We start from the raw sequence: 21,888 nt of genomic DNA on the forward strand, positions 1-21,888 counted from the left end.
AATCAGCGACGATTCATGTCGCCCGAGGGTTTCTCTTTTTGTGTTGTGTTTTCTCTTTTTGTGTTGTGTTTTCTCTTTTGCCGTTGTGTTTTCTCTTTTTGTGTTGTGTTTTCTCTTTTGCCGTTGTGTTTTCTCTTTTTGTGTTGTGTTTTCTCTTTTGCCGTTGTGTTTTCTCTTTTGCCGTTGTGTTTTCTCTTTTGTCGTTGTTGTCTGATTTGCCGTTGTGTTTTGCACTTCAGGGCCACCACACTATCCACCTTTTTCCGAATGTCAAAACCGGAAGCCGGTTTTGCACTTCTGGCGGAATTGTATGTTTACGTTTCCATGGTTTCAGTCATTGTCATAGTTGCGGTAAACGCATGGATCTATTAACGCTGGCTTTTAACATGGATGTCCATTTATCCATTATTAAAAGCTGATGTGATGATCCATGCGTTTTACAGATTTTCATCGGGGGAAAAAAAATTTGATGCATTTACCGCAACTATTGAAACCATGGAAACGTAAACATACAATTCCACTGGAAGAGCAAAACCGGCTTACGTTTTTTGACATTCGGAAAAAGGTGGATATGTATATATAAAAGAAGAATTATAAAGCTATGGAAACCAAACTGATATTATTTTATAGCGATTATACACTTACTGTATACAAATTCATTGGTAGTATATTCAGATTTTGCCAATAAACCTTGACAAATATTACACACTGGACCTTTAATGAAGAAAACAACATTAAGAATTGGCACAATCCCACTTATCTTTAAAGTGTTTTCTTCTTCTTCTTCTTCTTCTTCTTCTTCTTCTTCTTCTTCTTCTTCTTCTTCTTCTTCTTCTTCTTCTTCTTCTTCTTCTTCTTCTTCTTCTTCTTCTTCTTCTTCTTCTTCTTCTTCTTCAACACATGCAAACAGACATAGAGAAAACATCTGTCTGGATTTGACAACCCATGTGCTGCAAGTACGCACAACACAACCAAAAATACAAGTAGCACAAATGACAAGATGGTGAAACTACATTTAAACAAGTGTGTCTCAACCACCTTGTGACACTTGCATTGTGTTGTATTTGCAGCACTTGTTGTGAAACTGGCAATGTTTTCTGACCTTGTTTGTCTTTTCTTAACTTGGTGTGCGTTGAATTCTCAGTATATTCTGTATATCTTGTACTTTTTTATTTACTTTAAAAAAAAATCTTAAGCAGTTCATTCTTGACCTTGGGAACAAGCAGTGAACATAACAATTTTAACTCAAGGTCCACTTACTTGCTCGCCTTGAAACTTTTGACCATGTGCTGCAGAATCAAGTGCACTTCAGTAGGAAGCACTAAACCTCATTATCAGCTGAAATCAATGGGCCTTTATCCAAGCTGTACTCTTGAAGACAGGTCCTCTGTCAGAATATTCATGGCTCATATTTTTCAAAGTAAAATTCTTGAAAAGTTCCATTTTAAAGGGGACATATTATGCTCATTTCTGCTTCTTGACATGGTACCTTGATGTCTAAAAGTAATGTAAATAACATGCTTTGGTCAGAAAAAACAAAAGATTGAGCATAGATGGGTTTTCTACACGCCAGTTTCACAGCCCTGCTCTAAATGGTCGGTTTATGGTGCGTTCCAGGCAACCCGTAACTCGTGTTTTTCCGACCTGTTCCTATGGTTACCCGTTAGAACGTACAGTCAAACTCGTAACTTCCCACCTGTGAACTCGTACTAGATCGATCTACTCCCAGTTCTCAGTTCGTAACTCGTAACTTGCCTGGAACGCTACAAACTCGTAACTGGTGACTTGAAGTCGTGACTTACGGGTTAAAAAGCCTGCCTGGAACGCACCATTAGAACCTTCGCTCTGGTAGCTGAGGTAACCATGGGAGCGAGGGCTTGAATGTTCACATCACCCGGCTTGTGATGTAATAAGCCGGGTGAAATTAAAACGGCTTGTAAAGAGACACATTTTCTGACTATGGCAGTTTACAAAATGTTGACGTAGTTGTCAAAACTTACGTTTAAGGGGTGAGGAGGCACTCTGGATACACAAATACACATACTAAAGCAATGAAAAAGTGAGTTTTGCATAATATGTCCCCTTTAAAGTGAGACAGTGCAACTTAAGAAAGAGATATCATGTTATACCTTTGGGATATAGAAAGTAAAGCCTACTTGCTTAATTTAATAAGACAGAATATGAAATAATGTATAAATGACATTATGACTCCTGTTCTTTGTGCTGCTATTATTATACATCTAAAGCTGCGTTCACACCGGACCTTTTGTTTTTAGAACGAGCGACGAGTTTACATGTTAAGTCAATAAAAACGAGCAATGGAGCGTTTTATCGCCCAGGCGAAAAAACGCTGGGGCTCGGAGCGACAGCGACGGAGCATCGGAGCGTTTTTTCGCTCGAGTCGCTCCTGACGCTCGAGATGAGAAATCCCAACTCTCCGGTCGTCAGTCGCTCGTCGCTCAGCGGCGCTGATTGGCTGCCGTAATCCCGGTGGTGCCGGTGTAAACAGAGACACATAGCAGTGGGCATGATGTCATCGAAGCGAAAATGCGAGTCTGCTGGCTCTGTGCCAAATTGACGAGCGTCTGCACCTGAGCGTTTTTTTCAGAGCGATACGAGCGACAGCGACAAAAATAAAAGGTCCGGTGTGAACGCACCTTTACTCTTTATTGTCATTCCCACGATTAGATGTTCACAGTTGACAGCCTAGTGGGTTTATTAGCTGATAATTAACACGTGACCCACGTAAAACACACCATGTACTTAATCATGAGTGACCATAGGCGTCATTTACGCTGGGGACGCTGGGGACATGTCCCCACCACTTTTTGTCAAGAACAATTTTGTCCCCACCACTAAATTAACTTAACATTATCCTAACGAAGAATGACGAAAAACCGTTGATAAACTATGACAAAATAGGCAGCCAAAACAGTGTGCACGGCGCAGAGCTTCTGCCAGAGCGAACTCGCAACAATGTAACTTCGATTAAAGAGTTCTCACAGCCCGGAGCGGCGCGCTGCGCGCGTCCTCACAGTCGCTTGGCTGGTTACACAGGGAGCTGCTTCTCTCTCTCCGTGCCGGTAAAACATCGACTCCACTCGTCTGTACTCGGTTTTCCACACACACAGGTCTGTCTCTAGCTCTGTATGTATGGATGTGTGTGTGTGTGTCTCGTGTGCAGACGCAACTGACAAATATTTATAGACGGACAAGCAACAACTTCATTACCGGTAATCATCATTTTATTTTGAAAATTGACCGGATTCTCTCGCCTTTTCTGTGCCCGACTTCCTGTTTGGTACGATCCGTCTATCCAGCTTGACAATGGCGCTCACGGCTCACGTGAAAAATAGAACAGACGCCGAGCTGGAGCGCTGCAGCGCGCGAGCCTCCACGCGGGGTCGATTGTACCGGATGAGACAGCACCCGATATATGCTTAATGTTTGGGTGCAAAGTCACTGTTAACAAAATCAACATCTAATCTGTCCCTTCAAAATAAAGTTTGTAACGTGTCTGGAGCAGCTGCTGACAGTGACAGTTCCTCATCACTAAACCTGAGCCACCATCCGATCCTTCCTCACGTCGTGACGACGGGACAAAGTCTTTTTGAACATATATTGTAGCCTATATTCTGTGTTTTTCCTCTCTATAACAGTCTCGTTTCAGTTTTTGCCGGTTGGCAATCATCTGGTGCACCCGCTGTTTCTCTGTTTCTCACTCACTCTCGATGCGCATAGATGTTATAAAAAAATAAAAAGGAAAAAATACAGATGCGCAAATTGAAATGACCTACTGTACCTAGTGTAGTCTAACAATTCAATGACCACAGCTTGTCATGCTCCACCTGTCACGTCTAGTCTAAACACAACTACGGGCTTCTTCTTTTTTTTTTTTTTTTTTGCTGCGGTCCAGCGGAGAATTGAAAAAAAAAAAAAAAAATGCTCGTGAGTCCAGTCGCATCGGGTCCAGGGTCCAGGCTTAAAAAACTGGTCGGACCTGGTCGTTTATTCATTTATTTGCTCAAACTTGGAGCCAGAGCCGGTATTGAGAACGGTAGTCTATGACGGTCTGGGAAACGGTGTCAGGTGCGTTACGGGGGGGGGCGGTGCGTATGGTCATTGTCCCCACCACTTTTCAAAGTAAACTGACGCCCTTGTGAGTGACAGACTAAGTGAATAGAAACAGAAAAAAGAGCTGACAAAGTAAGAGCAGCATGCAATATGAAGATGCAGATGGTAAACATGAAAGTTTATGAATTCTGTTTGAAACTGCAGATTCTCAAAGCTTCAACAACAAAAAAAAGTGTTGTATTGTCTGCGAAGTCTCCCATTCTGCATTATTTATTTATTCACACCAGATTTTGTCGACATAAGGTATTCTGATTCTGAGCCTTCAGCAGACATGATGAAATAGCCACAGAAATATATATATAGGCACCTGAGCTCAGCTGCTGCTGCACACAAACTGTTTAACAGCAACAAAATTTCATGTCCACTGTGTATATGGTATTTTTTTTTTTTTTTTTTTTTACACTGAGGCCTTGCTTGTTCACATCCATATGTTGACACCATAGACTGTAAAAAGAATGGACGTAGCGTCCGTGACGTCACCCATTGGTTTGGGGGAGTCTGTTTTGTGCCGCTACTACGGGTTTGAACCGCGCCATGTTGGATTTTACTTGCCATATTTGGAGAGGTGCGGCGGTTAGCCGGCCGAGAACCCGCCCACTGGCCTCGAAGCAGCGGTCTCCGGACCTGTCACTCAACGTTTCTGCGCCCTAATTGGCCAGAATTTTAAACCTAATAACAGTAAAACGGTAGAGTTTAAAAAAAATTCACCCCCCTCAGAGTGTGTGCGGGGGTAGAAACTATCGGTTGAGACCAAAAAACGTAATGGTACCAGGCTTTTAACATGTTTATTGAGGATGTAAAGTCGGCTATTTTAACATGGGGGTCTATGGAGAATGCTCCCTTCTGGTACCAGCCCCCAGAGGAAGCCGGGGGGATTGCAGTTTTTTGAACGCGGAAGTGAGCTTCACTTCTCAGACCGACAACTGCCCCCTTGGTTGACACCAAGGATAATCAGCACGCTTTGGTTGAAAGGGTTCATGAATAATAAGTAGCTGACTCGGATGTCCACTAAACCTGCTAAAAACACTAAGTGACAGATGCCTGACAGAAACTGCCACTTCACCCACTCTACCTTCTACACATGTAGTCAATAAAGTGAAACAAACCTGGATTAATCAGATTAATGCAAGGCTTTGTCATTATTAGAAGCTATTTGATTGTCATAATAATTGCTGTATATATGCAATAGTTTTATACATGAAACACTTTGTTTCAAACAAGCCAACTGTAAGCAAGTTTTACTTTAAAGGCAAATCGGCCTATTCCCATAATCCCTATAGTTTTAGAAGTAGGCACTCCAAAACGCTCTGGTGGACAAGTTGTGACCTGCACATTCACCTTGCTACGAGATAATAACGGAACGTTACAAGACAGAGTTGTTTTCAAGGTAAATTCATGCAAAACAGCTGATGCACGTTCCCATCGGGGGCAGTTTTTTGTCATCCAGTCTCTGCATTTGCCTCTAAAACATTTCTGTCTCGTAACGTTCCATTATTACTGTATCTTGTGATGAATGTGCAGGTCACAACTTGTCCATGAGAGCATTTTGGAGTTGTTGGAGTTGTTGGATTGGGTATTTGATGAGTTTGATGAGGGAAACCAAGAAATTCCATTAGCCTCCGTAGCGTAGCTCTGAGCAGCTCGCGGCTCTGCTCTGCTGTTCTAAAAAATAGCTTGCACCGATAATTAAAGGTAACAAACCTAGTTTTCAAAAAAAACAAACACTTGTATGGTTCCATGAGGTTGGCATTGGTGGTATTCAGTAGAATGTGTCATCACCAGTATTGAAACAGATTAAGAAATTAGCTTGAAGTCACATTACTCAGGATAATGAGCTGTGATAACTTTGCTGATGCTCAGGTTTTTCATTTAATGCCACCATCAATCATCTGTTGAATTGAATTTCATTGTGACCAAATACCTGTAAAGCTAGAACTGAGACTATAAGATAACCGGCTAAACTGCTTCTAACCAGTCAAATTAAACTAATGCCCAAATCAAAAGGCTCTTCATAATCCTCAGATATGTTTTAATGCCATTTAGCATTCAGAACGGAGGTAGTGAGCACTCACCCTGAATCTCAAAAAAGGAGAAAAAACTCTCATGTGGAGGTGCACGGCCAAAGCAAACAGAAGAGAAGAGAAAACCAGCACCCTCCAATCAGCTCCTTTTAACTTTTTATTGTAGGACAGGCAGGCAGGACAGACGTTTCGACCGAAGTCTTTTTTTAATGCCATTTAGCAACAGTTAGTGTGCTGATACATTGGACTAAGATGACATGGGGAGCAACTTAGCCTGCACTTCATCATGTTAGCATCATGTACTAACATGATGAAGTGCAGCCTTCAAGAGAAGCTAGTTTTACCAGCCACATGTCAAGACGTTTTTTGTGTGTGTGTGTGTGTGTGTGTGTGTGTGTGTGTGTGTGTTCTACTCAAGGTAGCGGTGCTATTACTGTACCAACTGCTGCTGCTGTTTCTATGGCTGTCTCTTCATAAAACATTCAGCAGATCAGTTAAAATAATGATAGTGCTGGTTTTTATAATAATGGGGAATAGATGGCTAAAATAATCATGCAAATCACTGATACTGATCATTTCTAATGCTAATGGCTTATCAAACAAATGGCCACCTCATCCAATCATAACATTATTTCACCACATGTCACATTTGAAGTTTTATGTTTTTTATTAGTCATCTGAAATTAATGAGGGAGACGTTAAAGATAAGGGTTTGTAAGAGGATATGAGCCTTTTTAGGTATTCCTGAGAAGACACAGTACAACCTTAACATGCAGACCACATACTTTAGCATGTATGGCGATCTGTACAATGAGAATATAAATTGGCACACTGGTTGGATTGCTTATGCAGTGGAGGCAGCAGCAGCAGTTGTAGGAGGGATTTCCTTCAGTTAGTGCCAAGGCGATGTCTGTACTTTATCTGTGATCCACATAAACCCGCCGAGACTCTGTGGCTTTGTGAGGCTTACCTGTAAGACAAATAAAATAAAATAAAATAACTACCTCTTAAAAAGATGGAATTTTGGACTGTAGGGCAAAATAGGGGGTGGCAGAGCAAACACACAAAAGAAAATCCTGATATTTTACTTATACACTGAACACTGCTTAATTTTTTATTCATGGTCATGGATTGAACCAGGATTTTGTTAAAAAAAATAACAAAGGATTCAGCTCATGTTCTTTTTCTTTTTTTTTTCTTTTTTGTTCCCTGTCCTTCTTCTCAGCCTTCAGCTCGGCCATCCATTCTCTGGACGGGGCGACGCAGCGCAATGACTTTGTGTCCATCCTGAGGGAGTTTGGGAACCACTACGTGCAGGAGGCAGTGTACGGCTTCCAGGAGTCATGTACCATCTGGTACCCCAACAAGCAGGTCCAGAGACAGCTGTGGCTGGAGTACCAGGATATTAGCAAAGGTAGGAAACACACACACACATGGAGTGGATTTAACAATCTGAAAGAATCAACCGTATTTATTGGTCTGAGCATCAAAACTAAGTGTGCATGTGTGTGTGCGTGAGTGGTCGTGTTGGGGTGTTTAAACATACCTGCAGTTATTTATACACACACTGATGGTGTCGATTCATAAGCTATCATTGCTGCAAATACAATGGAGCTGTTAAAGGTACATTGTGTAGGAATTACTCCCATCTAGCGTTGCGGTTGTATATCGCAAGCAACTCAGTCGTATTTTTCATGCTGCATTCACGTGAAATTGGGCAGACGGCAGACGGACGACAGCCGCTGCACGTCTGCAGCGGCTAAACAAGCCTCTATGTAAACAAGTGGTCCGTCAGCACGAGGCAAAACAATACACCTGACAATATGATGTCATGGTGATGTCGTATTGTTTACCTGACCCACGTTTTACCGGCTTTCTCTGGACTTTTGTGACTAAAATGACATCTGGTTTGTTATCGATGGCCGTCTGCCCGACTGCACGTGAATGCAGCATCAGTGTAACGCTCCATTCCTCCTCACTGCGTTACCGCGGTGACTTTTCACAGACACCACCTCGACCTGAGCCAACAGCTCCGGTGTGTCTCCGCTGAGTTTCCGTGGTTTCCTACCGTCACGCTGCCACTGAACATGGCGACACGACATGGCAGCCAGCACCGAGCTTACCCGGTCCATGTATATATGAATGATATTAACGGCTAATTTAGAGCTTACCGGAACACTTCAGTTTGTTGATGGGGGTGATTACTGATTAATGAAAAACATACTTTTGAACCAAATAATCGATTTTTGTGAATAGATAACAGGAGAAGTTACACAATGTCCCTTTAAAGCTGAATGTGTGTGTTGAGGTGTGCTGGATTGTTGTGTTACCAGAGTAAATGCCTGCTATGAGAAATACTTAAGCATCACACGGGGCCTTGTTTAACAAAGCCATCCTCTTTTTCTTTCTATAGTTGTACCCTGGTTTAGAGAAATGTAATGGGCTCCCAGGGCAGCAGTCTATCAGGGGCCTTCGTCTTCTTGTTTCTGTACTGTTTATGGAGACATGGCTTGTTGAACTCTCTGGTCGGGTGTTGTATCATTTGTGTAGAGAGCTTGTCATCACAAAGGCTTATTGATATTCAGTACTGTTTTAGATGAAGTCCATGCTCAGTTATGAGGAAGAAGTGTCATGCACCAAAAGCCAGTGCCAGTGTCTGGTTTGATTTCAAACTTTGTTTTGATTGTCTTTTTTGTTGTTGTTGTTTAATTTGATTAGGGCAAATTTGTTCTTATTCAACCCAGGACACCACATCATAGTAATTTTCTTTTCATAGCAATGCCCTCGGCTGCTGTTACAACTGTGTGCCATAAGAATTTAACTCTGATGAGCTAGCAAAGCAGATAAAACAGAATTAAATATTAAATGGCATAACTGCTGCAATTGAAGAGGGAAAAATGTGAAATTTATTTTTTGAATTTTACATAAATGTAAATGCAAATTCTAAACACATAAAACAAAGTTTTGTCGTAAAAGTTTCAAAATAAACATTGAAATAATAAGTTTATGCACAGCCGCAGTTTAGATACATTTGTGAGTAAATGTGTGAAAATTATATCCAAATTATAATATAAGCTTGTGAAGTAGGCTGCTTTAAATTGACACATCCATTAGCTACAAGATTAAATGTTTACACTTTCATGAATGAACTTCTGTATATTTTCACATATTTCAAATACAGTTCTGACAGGTGATCACTTAGCTACCAGGAAGCCTATTCTCTTTCTAATGGCAGCGTTTCAAAGTAAGAGTTCCTGTCAACACTCAATGTGTAGTGTCTGTATTGTCAGTTGTAACTTAACCAGTGAGATCCATCCATGTCTGTGACAGCTCCACACTCTCTACAGCTGTTTCATTCGGAAAAGATCAAATAACGTTGGCGTGTTGCATCTGTTTGTCAACTGTGCTATTTGCGTAACACGCGTTACAACGCAACGCTTTTACTGTACCATCTGTTTGAGTCGCACACTGAAGCATTGTGTGTGTTGTAGATTATTGTGTGGCTTTGCACAATAATAAGCAAAAATAATAAGCATTGTTCTATCTGAACCAGCTACACTAAACCACAAGCACTCTCCACAAGCACTTGAGGCACTTGTATTTAAATGAACAATCAAAGGACCAATGCTTTTTTTCTTTTCTTTTTTTTCTTCTTCTTTTTTTTTGTTATTACTCAAAATGCCAACAACAGCAGCCATCCATCTTTGTGTTACCGCTGCTTGTTTTCTCACTAAGTCTCAGCAGAGATAAGTAATAGCCTGTCTCTCCCTGCCATTTCACCTCAGTGGCTCCAAACTGTACGCAGTCATTTCCCCCTTCTTTTTTTTCTCGCCTTGGCCACTTTTCTTCTCTTCCCCTGCTTTGTCCAAGGACACCTCCTGCTGCCGTGTGCTGTTCACTCCCAGTTACCTCTGAGCTGACAGATGGCATTAGATAACTGAGTTTTCCCACCCTCATGAAAAGTACATTAGTCTTCATTTCCAGCCTCTCTCTCTGACACACCGGTTGCAGACGTTGCTAAAAGATTCAACACAATCAAAGAAATGCAGCGCTCCGTCTTTTCAGCTTTTTTTCTTTTCCAAACAGTGAAGTTCTGCCTCTAATTCAAGTGAGATCAAGGCAATTTAAGATTTTTCTTTGGATCGGTGTCAGTGAACCTGCACTCTCTGCAGTCCTCAGGAGTGTATGAAGGGTTACTTATAAAAAAGACACCATGATAATGCAATCTGCCAAAATCATCCGCATTATAATTGCAATGGTTTCTAATGAACCTATGAATCTGAAGTGATGAACAGAAAATTATTATTATTATTATTATTATTAGGGTCCGGGCAGCTAAGCTGCCAGGACACTATTGTATTTCACAGAAACATCCGACCCCATGCCAGATTCACTCAACTCCAAGGACATGTGCCCCCCCCCCCCCCTCCTAGGGGGGGCACAATAAGCGTTTAAATTTAAAAACTTTAAAAATTTCTACCAAACCAACGGTAGATGCTACAGTTTTGAAACTTCACCATGATGTAGCCTCAATACTGCTGAAACTTTTGTCCACTTAAACTCATTACAAATTATGAAGTCCATCACTCTGTTTTTTTCAATAACTGTAAAACTTTTAAAATGTATCTCCTCCCACAATTTTTGCTCAATTGACACCAAACTTGGTACAGAGCATCTCCAGACTGTCCTCCACAAAACTTGTTTCTCAGATTTTTGATTAAGCAAAAATTGAGCCTACAGTGCATGAAAACGTTTGACTGTAAACAGTACTGTAAACATATACCATCAAATTCTTGCTAAATACATTTTCAAACTTCTTGAAAAAAAATTAGAATATTCTGGAGTCATATTTGATTAAGTTTGGCAAATATCAGAATTTTATCTCAAACTGAATTTTTGAGAACATTTTGAATTCTGCTCTCATGGGAACAACTACAGTCAATCTGAGTGTGGAATTTTTAAACATCAGATTTTCTCTTATGAAGCAAAACACATCATTAAAAACAAATCACCAACATTTCCATGCTGTCAAGATGCAATTTATGTATTATCAGATTTTTGTTTAGATGACTGAATTATTGACATTTTGACCATTTCATCACAACAGCTGCCCGGGCACTGACTCACTGGTTCTTGGTGTCAGAGATTGTGAGTTCGAGACCCAGCAAGGGTGATGATGATGATGACAGATCAAAATGTCAGATGTCCTCAAGCTGTTTTGCTGTCTAAATGCAATTTATGTATTAACAGATTTTTGTTTAGATAATAGAATTTCTGACTTTTTGAAATCTGCCTTGACAACAGCTGCCCGGGCACTGACTCCCTGAGTCGATAAATGAAGCTACACAGCAGGTCTCACTACCAGCCAATTAGCTCAGCGACTTAGGAGCTGGTTCTTGGTGTCAGAGATTGTGAGTTCGAGACCCAGCAAGGGTGATGATGACGATGACAGATCAAAATGTCACATGTCCTCAAGCTGTTTTGCTGTCTAGATGCAATTTATGTATTAACAGATTTTTGTTTAGATAACAGAATTTCTGACTTTTTGACCATTTTTGAAATCTGCGTTCACAACTGCTGCCTGGACACTGACTCCCTGAGTCTATTTGAGAAGACACACACCATGTCTCACTTCCAGATAATTGGCTCACTGAGTTGAGCGCTGGTTTGTGGTGCGAGGGGATGTGGGTTCAAGACCCAGCAAGAGTGATGATGATAATGACACATCAAAATGCCAGATGTCCTCATGGTGACATCACAGCAAGCCTCTAAATTAAAAAAAAAAACAAATAGCTTGGACCGGACCATGGGCGAAAGCTCACTAAATTTTGCAAAAAGGTCCAGTGTCATCTTCTTCTTTCTACTTCCAAGGAAATCATACTTCCCATGGGTGAAAACTCACCAAACCTCACAGAAATGTCCAACCCCATGCCAGATCCCATGTATTATCAGATTTTTGTTTAGATAACAGAATTTCAGACATTTTGACCATTTCCGAAATCTGCCTTGACAACAGCTGCCTGGGCACTGACTCCCTGAGTCGATAAATGAAGCTACACAGCAGGTCTCACTACCAGCCAATTAGCTCAGCGAGTTAGGAGCTGGTTCTTGGTGTCAGAGGCTGTGGGTTTGAGACCCAGCAAGGGTGATGATGATGACAGATCAAAATGTCAGTTGTCCTCAACACGAAACACAAGACAATTGTCCTAATGGTGGCATCACAGCAAGCCTCTAAATTTAAAAATCCAAATAGATTGGACTGGACCAAGTGCGAAGGCTCCTAACATCTTAGACTCATAGTAGATGTTTGACAAATACATATCATTATTTTACCTCAAAAACTGATTTTTCTTTTTACTGTGGTTTCAAATCTGCCTGCACGACAGTGAATGGTTTACTCAATTTGTGAAGCCACTGTTGAATGCCACTTGTCAATTAGCTCAGTGCGATAGATAACGGTCTTTGGTTCCCGAGGTTGTGGGTTCAATCCTCAACTGATGCAAATTGAACATTATAAGGTCAACTGTCTTGTCTTCCTATTCTCCTGTTTGTTGCTCAGAATTGCCTAAATTTGCCCAAAAGTAGCCCGGACCCGACCCATCGCTGCGCAGCAGCTATAATTAGCGTGAATGCTGAAGGCATTCACACTATTGTCACACTATTGTTATTCGGTTATTCGGTTCGGCCATTTTCTTTATTCTCTTTTTTTATTAGTGTGACTGCTGCAGCAGTCACACTATTGTTCTTCTGTTCGGCCATTTTCTTCCGCCTTTTTACGGTCTTCTTCTAGTCCTTCATACTTTGTGCTATTTCAACAATTCATATATCAAAACGTGCAGCTTTTTTTGAACTTTATCGGCATTACTTTTCTCTTTTTAACTATTTATACTTTTTAAAATATTTAACTTTTTCTGATTTTTTTCAGCTTTATAATGGGTGTGTGTTGCGTCTGGAGACCTGAAGGTTGCTGGTTCAAATCTTGCCTCAACAACAATTATAGTGAATTATTTTGACTTCTGATAACTTGCTTCATGTTGAAACTGCTGCTCTCAGCCTGAAATTCACAGAAATTTTAATTGTAAGTCATTCAAGCTTGACTCTCAAGCTTTCTTGGTGTTGACACAGTGTGTATCCAACAGGTGCAGCTTTGGGCTCGTTAACTTCAGAGTGAGACAGAGTGCAGCTCATTAACAGACAACAGTCTTTACAACTGTGTGTACACTGTGGCCTAGAGGCAAAGTCAAAGTCTAGTGACCATGAGATTGTGGGTTCGATTCCTACCTTGGTCAACCATTTGTATGGTGATCACTGCATGCACTATTTTCACAAAAAAGTCCTCTACTTCCTTGTTGTGGCTCATTTCTCTTTTTTTAAAGCATCATTGAAAAATCTCACATTCATCAAAGTCTCAACCTCTACTTCACCATGAGTATTGGAATAGCCCAGTGGATAAGGTTCCTGCCATCCAACCACAAGGTCACTGGTTCAAATCCCACCTGAGCAGTCTTGTTAGTGTATCAGCCACTTTGAACTTTAAAGACCCGCTCCCATGAAAATCATGTTTTTCGTGCTTTTCACATGTTCCTGTGGCATTTTTCTTGTGTTAGAGCACATATCAGCAGAAAAGGAAGTACAAAATTGCATTTCTGAGTTTTTCTGCCTTCAAATTGCTGTGAACCAATGGCAGACGCAAACTGGCAGTTTCAGGGAGACTGGAGCTGACGTGTCACAGCTCCAGGGGAGGGAACTATACTACTACTACTACTACTACTACTACTACTACTACTACTACTACTATACTACTACTATACTAGTGCTACAAGCTCCCGCCCCGCTCTGCATCTGGCTCAGAGGTGAAAGGCTTGGCAGCTCGGCGTAGCTATCAAGGTACAACAGGTATAGCTCACCTGGTAGAGCAGCTTGCACTGTAACTAAGGCCTATGTTCCGGTCTGGGATCGATTCCCAGTGTGGAGTTCTACGCTAAGCGCGCTGAATCTGTAATTGTACAATGTCCAGCTGTCAGCAAGCAGGGTGTGAGGTGTTCGTTAAGAGACTCATTAGTGTGACTGCTATTGTTCTTCTGTTCGGCCATTTTCTTCCGCCTTTTTACGGTCTTCTTCTAGTCCTTCATACTTTGTGCTATTTCAACAATTCATATATCAAAACGTGCAGCTTTTTTTGAACTTTATCTGCATTACTTTTCTCTTTTTAACTATTTATACTTTTTCAAATATTTAACTTTTTCTGATTTTTTTCAGCTTTATAATGTGTGTGTGTTGCGTCTAATGAGCAGAGCTAGAGTGGTGCTAGAGTGGAGAGAGGCAAAAAAACATTCTGGAGTTTTTCTGGCTAAACTGTCAGCATGGCCACAAATTTTCATTCTAAGTCATTCAAGCTTGACTCTCAAGCTTTCTTGGTGTTGACACAGTGTGTTTCCAACAGGTGCAGCTTTGGGCTCGTTAACTTCAGAGTGAGACAGAGTGCAGCTCATCAACAGACAACAGTCTTTGCAACAGTGTGTACACTGTGGCCTAGAGGCAAAGTCAAAGTCTTCTGACCATGAGATTGTGGGTTCGATTCCTACCTTGGTCAACCGTTTGTATGGTCATCACTGCTTGCACTATTTTCACAAAAGAGTCCTCTACTTACTTGTTGTGGCTAATTTCTGCACTTTCCTTACTTTTTTTTTTAAGCAGAAGCCAGTGATCCTCTTATTAAAGGTTTTCTTTGCCCCTTCACATACTGTCTCTGTCTGTAGCCTAGTGGTTAGCTTGCTGGCCTGAAGACCTGAAGGTTGCTGGTTCAAATCTTGCCTCAACAACAATTATAGTGAATTATTTTCCCAGTCGTCCTCTGTTGACTTCTGATAACTTGCTTCATGTTGAAACTGCTGCTCTCAGCCTGAAATTCACAGACATTTTCATTCTAAGTCATTCAAGCTTGACTCTCAAGCTTTCTTGATGTTGACACAGTGTGTTTCCAACAGGTGCAGCTTTGGGCTCGTTAACTTCAAAGAGAGACAGAGTGCAGATCATTAACAGACAACAGTCTCTGCACTGTGGCCTAGAGGCAGAGTGGAAGTCTACTGACCATGAGGTTGTGGGTTCGATTCTGACCTTGGTCAAACATTTGTATGGTGATCACTGCTTGCACTATTTGCTAATTCTGCAACAACGTTCAGCTGCTTTCAGCAGTCACACCATTTCCATTCTTGGAAATGCTTTTTCTAGTTCTGACTACTTTCCGCCGTTCTGTGGACTGCTTCTAGTCCTACATACTTTGTGCTATTTCAACAATTAAAATATCAAATTGTGCAGCTTTTTCTGGACAAGAGCGGCATTACTTTTCTCATTTCAACTATTTATACTTTTTCAAATATTTAACTTTTTCTGATTTTTTTGTCCCATTAGAAATACATTGGAACGGTCTTCAAACTCTGAAACTACTGGTCCTACTTTGAACCTCATTTGCTTCCACATACTTTCACCTACAGACTTCATTCAAATTCTAAGCTGTAGACAAACTTCTAATGTATTCATCCTGTGTGTACAACTTTTTCATAGCTTGTACCGTTTTTGAGATAAATCCTTTAAAAGTACATGAGGATTTCTGACAAATTTCACACTTTTCAATGAGTGTGTATGGGGTTGGGTCAGAGTGGGTGACGTCATCGTAGAGTGCAGCAGATCCAAAAAAGCGACTGGAACTTTTCTTCTGAAACTGCCAGCAAAGCTACAAATGACACTCTACACTCATGATTTTGGAAACAGTTTGTAGCCACACTTGTCTTCTGTCTCACAATGCCGTCAAAAATGCACAGAGACTCAGAGAATAATTTAAAATATTTTTTAAATGCAGCCTGGGTGCTCTGTCTCTGCCATTCAGCCCAATGCAATTTTTTTCACAGCAGAGTAGCAGGAGCTCAACTTTTTAATTCGCTGGAATGGGCATTATACTTTGTTTGATTTCATCAAAAAATAGCCACAAGTCACAAAAAAGTCCTCTACTTACTTGTTGTGGCTCATTTCTACTCTTTTCTTTATTTTTTAAAGCATCATTGAAAAATCTCACATTCATCAAAGTCTCAACCTCTATTCTTCACAACTCCACTGTAGTGTAGTGGGTAAGGTGGCCGCTTGCCAACCCCAAGGTCACTGGATCGAATCCTAGGGAAGCACTCTTGTTATGTTATTTTGAATTCTGCTCCCCTCCCCCACCTTCAATTGGTTACAGGTAGGGCTGGACGATTAATCGAATTTTGATCGTGATTACGATTTTGGCTTCTCACGATCATAAAAACACTGTAATCGAAGAAAAACGATTATTTTTTTGTCTATTGGTGTTTTATTCTGAAAAACACACATGCGCGCTTCCGCCCCCGCGCCTGCACTGCACTCCTCTCTCAGTTAATGCTGTGGACGAGTCCACTCGTGTGTTGACGGCGCCGTTTAAAAATCCGCGCCAGTGAAGAGAGAGCAGCGGCCACCGCTCAGGACGAGTGAACGGGAAATAATAATTTAAAACACTCGCTCGTCTCCTCAAAGCGGCCGCACAACAACAACCCTCCTCCTCCTCCTCTTCACCCGGCCCGTAGGCTACATGTGCATATGTTTACAAAGCCGGCAAGGAAGCAATCTGTAGAGCGGCGGATAACATTATACGATGTTACGACGTGTATTTGTGTAGTTTAATCTGTCATAAACAAGAGATCACTTATGGGGCGCGTCAAAAAAAAAAAGTTATGGGGTGCGTTTGTGACGAGAGCTGGGACAGCGCAGCGGGGCGGAGGCTCTGATCTTCCCAGGTTGGATTTCATCCCAGAGACGCAATAAGCGACACACACGGGAGCAGAGAGCCTCCATTCTCCCTCTTAATAAGTTAAACCATGACAATTACTCCATATCTGTTTATTCAAGGTAAAAATGTAGAAAAGTTAAGCTAAACACCCTGTATAGTTTCTGCTGCTGGATCATAAAACTTAAAAAAAAAAGTTTTACTTTTTTTTTTTGAATAAATATTTAAAATTATGAACTTAAAAACCTTAAACACACATTGGCACTGTTTATTTAAGGTAATAATGTAGCATGGTCAAGCTATAAATCCTATAAATCCCCCCCCCGCATAATCGTGTAAATAATCGTGATTTCAATATTGACCAAAATAATCGCCAATTAGCTCAGCGAGTTAGGAGCTGGTTCTTGGTGTCAGAGGCTGTGGGTTCGAGACCCAGCAAGGGTGATGATGACAAATCAAAATGTCAGTTGTCCTCAACACGAAACACAAGACAATTGTCCTAATGGTGGCATCACAACAAGCCTCTAAATTTAAAAATCCAAATAGCTTGGACTGGACCATGTGCGAAGGCTCCTAACATCTTAGAGTCACAGTAGATGTTTAACAAATACATATCAATACCTCAAAAACTGATTTTTCTTTTTACTGTGGTTTCAAATCTGCCTGCACGACGGTGAATGGCTTACTCAATTTGTGAAGCCACTGTTGAACTGCCACTTGTCAATTAGATCAGTGCGATAGACAATTTTTCTTTTTGAGGCAGTTAACTTTTATAGTGCTCGATGACTCATTCAAAGTGAGCAGTGGCTTAACCCGAGCCTGACAGTCAAATAACTATTTCTGATTTAATGGATTTTTACAGGGGAAAAAACAAAAAGTTGTTGAACTGTAGGCCAGGAAAATACCAAGTTATGCAGTTGTCACAAAGTTCTGAACAACAAAAAAGTAGTCTGACTACATTTTTCCCACTTTATTTAGCCTTTATTTAACCAGGTAAAAGACCCGTTGAGATCGAGATCTCATTTTCAAGGGCGACCTGGGCGACCTGGACTTTTTTGGGCTGGACTGCAAAAGCGAGACTGACTGACTGACTGAGCCGTTCTGACTTTCTGGCTCCACAGGAATTGCGGAAAGGCTGAGGATTTTGTCCGATATGATGCAATGGAGGCAAGACTCAGAGTAAATCACTTTTATTACATATCACTGATTCTTGAGTGTCGGGACAAAACATGTCCCACACAAAAAAGTCTTATTTATATCAAAAATAAATAAATTAATAATGATTGAAATACTCACAAAGTCAGATCTAAGGGAATTGTGAATACTGATATTACTTTTTAGCATAGATAATTACTTTTTGGGGGGATATTTGTTTAAATGTGTGACCAGTGGTTAGATGGCCTATGTTATTTCTCTTGTCCTCAGCACTAGGTCACAATATTCACTAGCACAGAAAACTTTAAAAACCTCTAAAATTGTGAAAACATGCATATCAAATCAAAGATAAGGGTTATAAATGTATAAAACAATGCATGCCATGAACATCTAAAAATATTTTCCATAAAAATCTGCCCATCAAAGTTGTGTCCTCTATTTCCGTCAACTCCGTCAGATTTGTTCATAAACCTCATTAAAACAGCCTATAGCATTGTTAGCTACATCCCTGAGGATCCCTTTTCATTCTCTTGGTTGTGATGAATGCATCAACACCACACATGCTCTGGTAGGTTTGACATTTTTTTGTATTTTAGATGAACAATGTCAATTTTCCTACGGTCACAGCCGGAGCATGTCAACACCATCTCTCCATTATCATACTTTTTTAAAACCATAGTGGACTCAATGAAAGTATTTTATTGAGATTATGGAGACAGCTAGCAATAGCCAAAAAACTAGCTAGCTAGCTGCAGTGTTTTTTTCTGCAGAGGGAAAAAACCTGACATTTTGTCAACTCCGTCAGAGTCAACTCCGTCAGGTTATGGTCTGACGGAGTTGACATGTAAGCTGACGGAGTTGACAAATCCACCAATAACTGCTAAATGTGCTAATATTATACAATTTTCAAACATAGTAAAGGAATAGAATGTTGTTTTAGGGTTTTATCTGCACATGGATGTACATCTCTAGTATGCTATTACATTATTTTACAATATACTTGTGATTTGTAGTCTGACGGAGTTGACATGTAAGCTGACGGAGTTGACAAATCCACCAATAACTGCTAAATGTGCTAATATTATACAATTTTCAAACATAGTAAAGGAATAGAATGTTGTTTTAGGGTTTCATCTGCACATGAATGTACATATATAGTATGCTATTACATTATTTTACAATATACTTGTGATTTGTAGAGCACGGGCAGGCTGTGGCTGTGTGCTTATTAAATAATTGTCTTTTATCTGCTTATTATTGAATAACTTTCCAGCACGTGTTATATAGCACTTGTCTACATGATTGATTGATTGATGTAAAATCTCAAAGGTGCAGTGTGTACTTTTCACTATTGAAAATATACACACTTCTTATAGAGTGGGTAAGAAGTTCAATGTTGCTTTTTTAAATCAGTATACTTGGACCATAAGACCAAAAGTGCACCTGTGGTAATTTTGTCTTGATATATTTTAAGACAGGATCCATAGGATATGTATCCAGAATACCACAGCATCCAGTCTCAGACAGTGTGCAAAACCCTGCCTTTCCACCGTCATTAGTGTCATACATTCCAGTACAGTGTCATCTGTGGCAGATTGTCCAAAACAGGCACATCTTCCAATCCAAAAGAAATTCAGATTTGCAGTGGGGTTCCTAGAGGAAATCAATGTGGAAGTTGATCATTGAGTCCGTCAGTATCATTCTCGGCTTCTTCATCAGTTATCACAATTTTACCAGTTGTCACACATGCTGAGTTCAGGAAATCCTGAACATTTTGTCATACACTCTTAGGAATATTGTAATGGCTGTGTATTATCTCCCACTACTTCCACTGGACATTGATTTTGACTGCACAAACCAGTGTATAGATGTTTTCAACATCTGGTTGTAGAAACACACACTGCACCTTTAACATTTTACATCAATCAATCAATCAATCAATCAATCAATCATGTTAAGTAAATGGAGATTCATATTCAAATACATTTTTCATGACTTTGTATTAAAGGAAAGCATGGCCAGAGAGAAACTGTCAGTTGAGGAGCGCAGGAGAAGGAATAGAGAGTACCAACGAAAGAGAAGAGAAAAATTAAATAGTGACCCAGAGAAGAAATATGCCAAGCAAGAGGAGGAAAGACAGAGGTGGAAAAGGAGAGTTCAGGACAAAAAAGTAATACAGATAGACAAGATGAGAGACAGGGCACAGAGACATCGGAGAAAGTATTGGAGAAAGGCACAGAAAAGGTCCAGACAGAAAAGGTCCCGCGAACGTGCAGTGCAGGAGGCAGACACTCCTCCAGATAGTCCGCAAGATCAAGATATTCTAGAGTACAATGCCAGAGAGTCTCGCAGACAGGAAAGGGAAAGAAAGGAAAGAAGTAAAACACGAAAAAGGCATTCAAGAGAAATAAAAACTATGAAAGATAAGCTTAAGAAGGTGACAAAGCAACGAAACAAAATGAGAAAAAAAATATTGCGTGCAAAAAAGGCCACAAATAAAACACCACTGGACTCTCCAGGCACAGAAACAAAGAAGATGCTATCAGGAAGCAATATAAGGAATCCAAAAATCAAAAAAGCTCTTCTATTCCACAACATCATCAGAAGAGAGCTGAAGAAAAACAAACAACCTCCTGGGCCATGGCGCCAGAAACCAGCACTAAGTGTGTCATCAGGCAAGATCCTAAAAAAGTACCGTCTTCTTCACCAAATCCAGCAGTTTGGGCTAACTTACAAGCTAATGAGAGGAAAGGAACAGCCAACAAAAAAGCCAACATTCATACAGGGTATCACAAAGACTGTTCAGGAGTTCTTCCTGAACTCTGCACGTGTGACAACTGATAAGACTGACACAATCACCAGGAAGGAACAAGATCAAGCATCAGAGAATGATCCTGACAGACTCCTTAATCAACCTCCATACTGATTTTCTTAACAGTAACCCCACTGTAAAGCTGAGCTATTCTTCATTCTGTGCTCTGAAGCCCTTCTATGTCACAGCACCGAAAACATCTGATCGGAAGACCTGTCTGTGTCAAATACATGAGAATGCATGTTTAAAGGGGACATATTATGCAAAACTCACTTTTTCATTGTTTTAGTGTATTGCGTATCCAGATGCCTCCTCACCCCTTAAGCGTCAGTTTTGACAACTACGTCAATATTTTGTAAACTGCCTTAGTAAGAAAATGTGTCTTTAACAAGCCGTTTAAATTTCACCCGGCTTATTACATCACAAGCCGGGTGATGTGAATATTCAAGCCCTCGCTCCCGTGGTTACCATGGTTACCTCAGCTACCAGAGCGAAGGTTCTAAACCGACCATTTAGAGCAGGGCTGTGAAACTGGTGTGTAGAGAACCCAGCTGTGCTCAATCTTTTGGTTTTTCTGACCAAAGCATGTTACTAACATTACTTTTAGACATCAAGGTACCATGTCAAGAAGCAGAAATGAGCAGAATATGTCCCCTCAGAGAATGATCCTGACAGACTCCTTAATCAACCTCCATACTGATTTTCTTAACAGTAACCCCACTGTAAAGCTGAGCTATTCTTCATTCTGTGCTCTGAAGCCCTTCTATGTCACAGCACCGAAAACAACTGATCGGAAGACCTGTCTGTGTCAAATACATGAAAATTAGTGATGCGCGGGCTGACCCGTAGCCCGCGGGTCCCGCGGGTCAGCCCGCGGGGCGGGGCGGTGCGGGTCAAGAAATCTTTACTTTATTTGCGGTGCGGGTCGGGGCGGGTCATTAAAAAAACTGACGATGAAGTCCAGAGTGTGT

The 21,888-nt window shown here is 40.8% G+C and overlaps 1 protein-coding gene across 6 annotated transcripts in view; it reads left to right on the top strand.

Moving 5' to 3' along the window:
- astn1 (astrotactin 1) overlaps window positions 1-21,888 on the top strand; it is an 840,736-nt gene that overhangs the window by 507,423 nt on the left and 311,425 nt on the right. For all 6 annotated transcript variants that reach the window (XM_085804088.1, XM_085804090.1, XM_085804091.1 and 3 more), the window contains one exon: window positions 7,381-7,569. In XM_085804088.1, coding sequence (XP_085660214.1) covers window positions 7,381-7,569 — 189 coding nt within the window. The remainder of the gene's footprint in view (window positions 1-7,380; window positions 7,570-21,888) is intronic.

Source organism: Trachurus japonicus, chromosome 17 (genome assembly GCF_045865225.1).
Source record: "Trachurus japonicus isolate A0001 chromosome 17, Traja_1.0".
NCBI classification, from domain to species: Eukaryota; Metazoa; Chordata; class Actinopteri; order Carangiformes; family Carangidae; genus Trachurus; species Trachurus japonicus.